We start from the raw sequence: 7,422 nt of genomic DNA, 5'->3' as shown, positions 1-7,422 counted from the left end.
CAAAATTCGGAGGGAGCACCCAAAACGCGACACGTGGCGGCGACTATGGCGCGCTCTCAGAGTGATTGTTGGGAGGCTCCCGAAGGAGCGCTAGCCAACTAGTTGCTCTCAGAAGGTAGTTAAATTAGGCCGGAATGTTTGACCCTCTTGTAAAAAAATGGTTAAATTACCCATCTGAGTATTTCTCTGTCGCACCAAGCATGTCGTGTGTACTCCCTGGTTTGATCGACTTTTGTCAAGAACATAGAAAATTGCTTACATGGTTTGAGAGTTTTGGAATTTATAAAGAACACTAACATGTCACAGAATTTATAAATTCATAATGTTCAATTAGGAATATAACCGGGTCCCGTTTAAACCCACTTACAGTCTAACAGTTCAATAATTTGTTTTGTTTTTGAGAAAATGAACTGTCGAGCTACATAAAAAGTATCTAAACGGGACTTGCGGACGCTGTTTATTTGCCATTTACATCCCTGTGCTCATTTTTTTACAAGACTACAATTGCCAATATGCTGCTTAAGTGTTATGATAAATTTTGAAAATCCTGGCTGCTTGCCTCCTTGTCCTCTTGGTGTTGGCATCGGCCAGCTGGTGCTGTGTGGTGCATATGTCAAGGATTTCCTCTATGATTCTCAGCCCATCGACATGGATCAGTTGTCTTCGCAACTCGTTTTTTTGCTCCTGCCCAGGATTTCCCTGGTGAGGGAAAGCTTATGCAGGCCAAAATTATTTAGAACATCAGTCGGGGTTACAACAGCAGGATAAAGTGCCGCCAAGGTTATTTTAAGTACGGTTTTCGTACTTTACCAGACTTTGCAAATCCAAGCTTAGTTCAGAGTTCAATTGAGCTGTTGTCCTCATGATGAATTTCTTTCATGTAAACATATTTCCTCAAGTCGCTGTGTGGTATACAGTACAAAAGAGTGATGTCAAGTATATAGAAATGTTGTGATGCAATACAATCTATGCCCATAAAAGAGAACAGACAGACATCACCTCATCAGAGGTATGACAAATTAACAGCGGCCATACAAAATTTGTGTGGGCAAACAGAATCATCGATTCCTATTATGGCATAATACTGGATGTACAGAATTGCATTGGTAGTTAATTCTGCTGCTAAATGCTCACATTTTTATTAATGCCTGACATGAATCAACTACAACAATCAGCACTAAAAATACATGGTCATAAGAATACAGAGTCCCAAGATTGACATATGTTTGAAACCATGTGAGGCCTTCTTTTGATTCAGTTGAATCAATTAGGTTGTATCAGAACAGGCCATATAGATATCATAATCGCTCCTTTCAATAAAATAAGTGAGAATACATTCCATTCAAGCAATCAAGCAGACAAACAGCTAGCACTATGACCCCAGAACTAGTAACGAAACAACAAACGCTATTTCTAAGAATGCATTATCTTTATCTTTGTTAAGGGCAGTAGATAACAGAGTACAAGAATCTTTACTGCCAAAGGTAATATACAAAAATCCCGGCACTTTGAATTCTTGCAGAACACAGCAGTCTCCCATATACATAAAACAACCTGTAGCTCCAGTTGAAATGCGGATGCAGGACTGTCGACTTCTGCTGCACTTGAATTTTCACCGAGCAGCATTATATTCATATACATACATATACGCGAGAAGACCCATGCTACAGAAAAGAGCAGGTTATATGAAGTCGTTAGAAACCATCCAGGGTGAGCATCAAATCGGGGCATGGACCATTCGATTTCGATTAGATACCTTTTTCTTTTTTTAGTCAATTGATATTTGCTTCCGCAGTTCCAACTATATCAATACATTATTTAATTTACTCCTATTTATTACTTCTCAAATTATCTATTTATCAGGACTAATAATACCCCATTCTAAGAAGGGCTGAGTTGAGTATGATTAATTTAGAAGATATGCTCTCCTTATTTCCCGTCCTTAGTTCAGGAAAGTGGAAAGTTTTTTCCTTTTATGTTAGGAATTTCGGGAACAGAACATTTCAATATAGGAAGTCTTTCACCGGTCAAATAAGACCTAAGACTGAATCTAAAAGAAATCACTAGGTTGAATCTATTTGCATTAGAAAACGATCAGAAAAGGGCGAGCGAAGCAAGTGATCGAAAAACTTTGTTCTTTGTTCGTCCTATCTATAAGTGGAGAGCATATGAAAAATGTAACTCATTCTTTCGTTTTTTCAGCTCACTAGCCATCCGCTGGCAGTTTCGAGCTTAATACATATATTTTAGCAACAAATCTAATAAATATAACTGTAGTGTTGGTGTTTTGATTTTTTTTTTGGAAAGGGAGCATGTGCGAGTTGTCTATTTCAAGAATAGATTGGATATATCCGGCTGCACTTTATAATATTTTTTAGTATTTTCTGGATAAATAAGAAAAGCGTGCACTATCTCGTTCGAGGTGTCAAATGAACTTGTTACCTTTCTAGAAATCCTGCTGAAGCTACTAACGGTTTCGCTAACATTGGGCGTTGCTACTGACAGCTCAGAATCTCAAACGGCCACTATGTTGCGGCTCTGCTGGCTCTGCTTGCTCCCCTGGCTCTCTCAGAGTGGCTTTGTCTTCAGTACGCTGCAGAAAAATACAAAGTCAATGCTATCATTAACTTAAATTTGTGTTCACATGAATCATAAGCATTACACAGAAGGAACATGTTTGATCAACAACAAAATTCGGTGCTATGTGTAAATCAATGTACGCAGGTTGATGTGTACTACGTCAAGGCATTTTGGATGAAAGGATAGTCCTGTAAATCTGAAACAGGTATTAATACAGATTTTTGTTCTTACTTTTAAGAAAGAAAATTTCGTTGCGATTTCTTTCGAAGCTCCTAAACACATATTTTGGTACACATATGAGTGTTTCCTTCTATTTATTTTAACATCAAAACCACCTTCTTGTTTTTCTGATATTTCCAATAACAAGGATATGTTGGGGAAAAGAAGAATTAGTTTACTTCCTAAAAGCATTTTCTGCAAGAAAATCCATCAAGGAAGTACAGAACAGAAAAAGAGAACGTGGTACTATGGATGAGGGAATACGTGATCAGTGCAAAAACCAAGTGCAATATGTATATGACAGATAGTATGGCAGGGCACATACCATTTGTCCTATATGAGCAAGCTTGATCTTGTTTTCCTCTGCTTCACACCACATGCTTAATTCAGGGCAGTCGCGAATTTCTAATTGTTGGAGGTTTGTGAGCTGTTGTATGCTGTCTGGCAAAGTCGTGATGCCAGGGCAACACACAATTTCAAGTTTCGTGAGAGAGGTGAGTTCTCCTAACCATTCTGGCAGTGATGTCATACTTCTGCATTCTAACAGTGTTAATGATTGGAGTTGTGTGAGTTGCCTCATCTTACCGGGCAATTCCTCTAGCTTGTTGTAGTTCAGTAATGACAGCTGCTGAAGAGACGTGAGGTACGTGAACCACTCAATCAGTTCTGCATGGTCTGAGTCTCGCATATCTAGTTTCAGTGATTTGAGGGAGTGGAGGGCCTGGATGATCTCTGGTGAGATTGCTAAATCACTGCAACCATAGATATCCAAATCACTATGGGCAGGTAGGTGGTGAAGCAAACTCCACTGTTGCAGAGGCAACTTGCTGCCTGTAACTTCCAGAGTAGTGGATACTGCAGAAGAAGATGAGGAAGCACCGGTGTGTGACACGCTCTCTCCCCATGAGATGAGCACACTATCACTTGTTGTTATACTCCAGGAGGAAGCTCTAGGAAGGTGTGGTTTTATCCTCAACTTGGGGCAGTTATATATAATCACTTCCTCAAGCTTAGGGAACATGAGCTCATCCGGACTATCCTCGCCATTCGAGTATGCTATGTTCCATTCTTCCAGGCTTTTCATCGCACCCAGAATAAGCTCTCGGAGATTTGGTAGATGGCCAAGGGGTGGTAGACTGTTACAATTTGGCAAATTAGACATCTCCACACGCACAAGATTAGGGAGATAATTTCTGATACTCATTAGCCAGTCCGGAAAGCTAACACTACTATAACCAGATATCTCAAACCTCTGCAAAGTGGTTGGTGGCACTAGCTCCCTCAGCAACTCCATGTCGTCCACGTATCTCTTCGCATCTTCGAACCACCCTAATCTCAGTTCCCCAATTCTGTGTTTCTTACGCAGATTTATAATGCGCGCCTCTTCCAAGAACTTCACATTTCCAAGCATCCTGATACACAGCTGTTCAGGATTTATATGCTCAAGCAACCCAAGGTTGCTGTTGGATTCAGTACCATCTGAATATACAAAAAAATCCGGCAACAAGCCAAAAAGGCTTTGCCTATCCATTCTAGCCACACATTCTGGAATGCTAGTAACATGGCGGCACCAATTGAGGACCAACTTGCTGAGGCGGCTAGCACTCTCTGGTATACTAAGAGAATATTCACCTTGGGAAGACAAGTCCAGCTGCTTCATATTGGGAAGCATGCAGATATAGTGAATGAAACCCTCAGCTTGATCTGTTGATGAACTGTCAAAGATATGATGCATGGACCCTGATAGATTCAAATAGCAGAGTTCAGTGAGCTTGCGGATGACGTCTGGCAGCCCTCTGAGATTTTTGCATGATGATAAGTCCAAATGTTGGAGTTTGTTAAGGCCACCCAAAGCTTGGGGTATCCCTAAAAGACCATTACAGTTTGACAAATCCAGATATAGCAACTCTCTGAGATTCCCAAATGACAATGGGAGTTCTTGTAGGTGTATACAACGTGATAAGTCAAGATGCATCAGACATTTCATTTCGCCAATAGACTCTGGCAATGCTGAGAGCTCATGACAGCAATGAAGGTTGAGATAATTCAACTTTGGGAGCATACGAAAAAACCTTGGATTCATTCTACCCTGAAATGATGGAGCCCTAAGATACCTCAACTGCTTAAATTGACCAATCGAATCTGGCAACTCATGGGAACAGTCTGTGCTTAAATCTAAGACATGGATGTACTTAGCTGGTGAATCTACATCATGATGGAACTGAATTCTTGTGTAGGTATGGTCCATAATATGCAGCGCCCTTAGCTTTACAGGTGAAGTCGTGGATGGCTTTAATGGCTTAAAATCTGCGCGAGTCCGCCATGCATAACGGCAGTTCGGGCCCTCCAAGTCAAATTCATCAGCCATGACCGATCTTGCAAGGTCATGCACCAGGTCATGCATAGTGAACCTTGGAACATGTTTTCTTTTGAGAGTTCTGTTGTCATCCTACAAGAATAATATACAATAGTGTAAGACTAACAGTTAAAATTCTATTACTCATGTGAGGTTGAGTTAAGCGAATTACTTTTTTTTTTGACAAAGGGTGGATTTTATTTGCTCAAAATGAAGCATCAAGAAGATGCATAACACGATGAGTACACACCCGGCCTCTGCATAGCAAGGATGCACACAACCAACCCCAACTCACACACACCCGAAAACACGCAGACAAATAGCAAAGTCATATAAGACCAAAGCTATAGGATCTGATTATTTCTGGCCCCCTCTCAAGGTCACTACATATATGGAAGGTTAAGGTTCCTTTGCGGATTAAATTTTTTATGTGGTTTGTCCACAAGCAAGTAATACTCACAAAGGATAACCTACTTAAGAGGCGATGGGTAGGCAATTCACGGTGTTGTTTTTGTGCTCAGGATGAAACAATACAACATTTATTTTTTGAATGCCCACTTGCCAAGTTACTGTAGAGAACGATTCATATAGCTTTTAATATCAATCCTCCAGTAGATATTGCGTCTTTGTTTGGGACGTGATTAGCTAGGGTTGAACAGATCACGGCAGCTCGTATTTGGATTGAAATATGTGCGCTATTATGGGCTATATAGAACTGCAGAAATGATATGATTTTTAACAGACAACACAACTTAACTTTTTTGCATGTTATCTTCAGAGCTACAGCTTGGATCCGTACGTGGTCCTTACTCACTCCTATGGACTCCAGGGAGCCTTTGGTTACTGGGTGCAACCAATGGGAGATGGTGGCTCGGGTTATATTCAACCGGTTCGGATGGCGTACGCATAACAGGATAGGAGTCTAGAGAGCTTATCCTTATTATTACCGTATCGGTTGTCTTTGTCCGCTTGTAATTTTCTGTTTTATTTACTTTGTTTTGCTCCGCTTGTGAGCTGTAAGACCTTTATGACGATACTTTCTGGATTTTTCATAAGAGGGCCGTATGCATCATCATGATGCAGAGGCCGGGGGTATGCCTCCATTTCCAAAAAAAATGTGTAGGCGAGGAAAAAGTAAAAAAGAAGAAGCCCAAAAGTTAAGCGAATTACTGACTGGATTTTAATCTGTATCTGCAATCCAGAGGTTATAACTGTACCGTGTGTTTCCTGCTGATGTATTGTTTTTTTTTACTTCTTCTACATCTGTTTCTTTTGTAAGATGACTATTTGTTAAATCTATTGTCATTTTCATCTAGTGCATTTGTGTATTATGAAATAAGGGACAAATAAGAAGTAAAATCAAGAACATGAACACTAATTCATATATTTTGTATAATTTTTATAAAATGTTGATTTGCAGTACATTTTAAAATTATTTATATTCTTACCGACACAGTACAGTTACAATAAAGAAAAAAATCAACATAACACTAACATTTGGTTTCTAGACTACTAGCACACTACAATTAAAATATGAAATAAAGTGTGTAACAGTTGTATACTGGTTGTAAGGTCCAATGAAAACTGATCGAGGTGCAGCAAATTAATTAGACCGAGTAAGATATCTTTTCGATCCGTAAGAAATTTGAAACTTGAAAAGTCCCTCAACACAGCAGCTTGCCCAGATTCACCGTCAAGAACACATTTTACTTAAGAACATATATACTTAATGCAAGGATTTGAGATGAGCAAAATGGCTTGAATGGTTCTGCGGCGAAACTGATTTGACTGCCTCATGCATACAAAACTAAAAAACACCAACTGTTCCTCGGGCCAAAAAAACCAATAATAAACAAAATGCTGCACGGGGAAGATGAGTTGCAATTGTGTCGCCGGATTCAGAGCCCAACAAGGCGCTACAAGCACACTGCTAGAGTTGTAGGGCCATCAGCTTTGCACCATTGCAATATTGATCTAATAAGTAAAATAATGTTGTGCAAAGTAATCAAAGAGCAAATGTGAAGATTGGCCTCGACTGCAACATTTGGCCATTGGTGGCTCTCTCCATGCTCTGGAAGATTTTTGACTCTAGGAACGCTCGTGTCTTCCGTAACAAGTACCACTGGCCCTCCACTACCACTAGGAACATCATCAACGACTTCACACTTTGGACTTTTAGATCGAAAGATCCCTCTGAGAAGGTCGCTGCTATGTCTTGGCAGCTTACCTTTCCTCGTGCGCGAGCCCTCTATTGTAAAACTGGCCCT

At 40.1% G+C, this 7,422-nt stretch overlaps 1 protein-coding gene across 1 annotated transcript in view; it reads right to left on the bottom strand.

Annotated features, from left to right (window-relative positions):
* Window positions 1-1,411: 1,411 nt before the first annotated feature.
* LOC119294308 (putative disease resistance protein RGA1) overlaps window positions 1,412-7,422 on the bottom strand; it is an 8,610-nt gene continuing 2,599 nt past the window's right edge. The window contains exons 3-7 of the mRNA XM_037572520.1: window positions 3,385-5,248; window positions 3,125-3,312; window positions 2,905-2,994; window positions 2,521-2,593; window positions 1,412-1,664 (exon numbers count right to left, since the gene is read on the bottom strand). Coding sequence (XP_037428417.1) covers window positions 1,414-1,664; window positions 2,521-2,593; window positions 2,905-2,994; window positions 3,125-3,312; window positions 3,385-5,248 — 2,466 coding nt within the window. The 3' untranslated portion in view covers window positions 1,412-1,413. The remainder of the gene's footprint in view (window positions 1,665-2,520; window positions 2,594-2,904; window positions 2,995-3,124; window positions 3,313-3,384; window positions 5,249-7,422) is intronic.

The sequence above is a fragment of the Triticum dicoccoides genome, chromosome 4B, assembly GCF_002162155.2.
Source record: "Triticum dicoccoides isolate Atlit2015 ecotype Zavitan chromosome 4B, WEW_v2.0, whole genome shotgun sequence".
NCBI classification, from domain to species: Eukaryota; Viridiplantae; Streptophyta; class Magnoliopsida; order Poales; family Poaceae; genus Triticum; species Triticum dicoccoides.
Note: the sequence above shows the minus strand (reverse complement) of the source record. Positions and strands in the feature narration are given on the sequence as shown.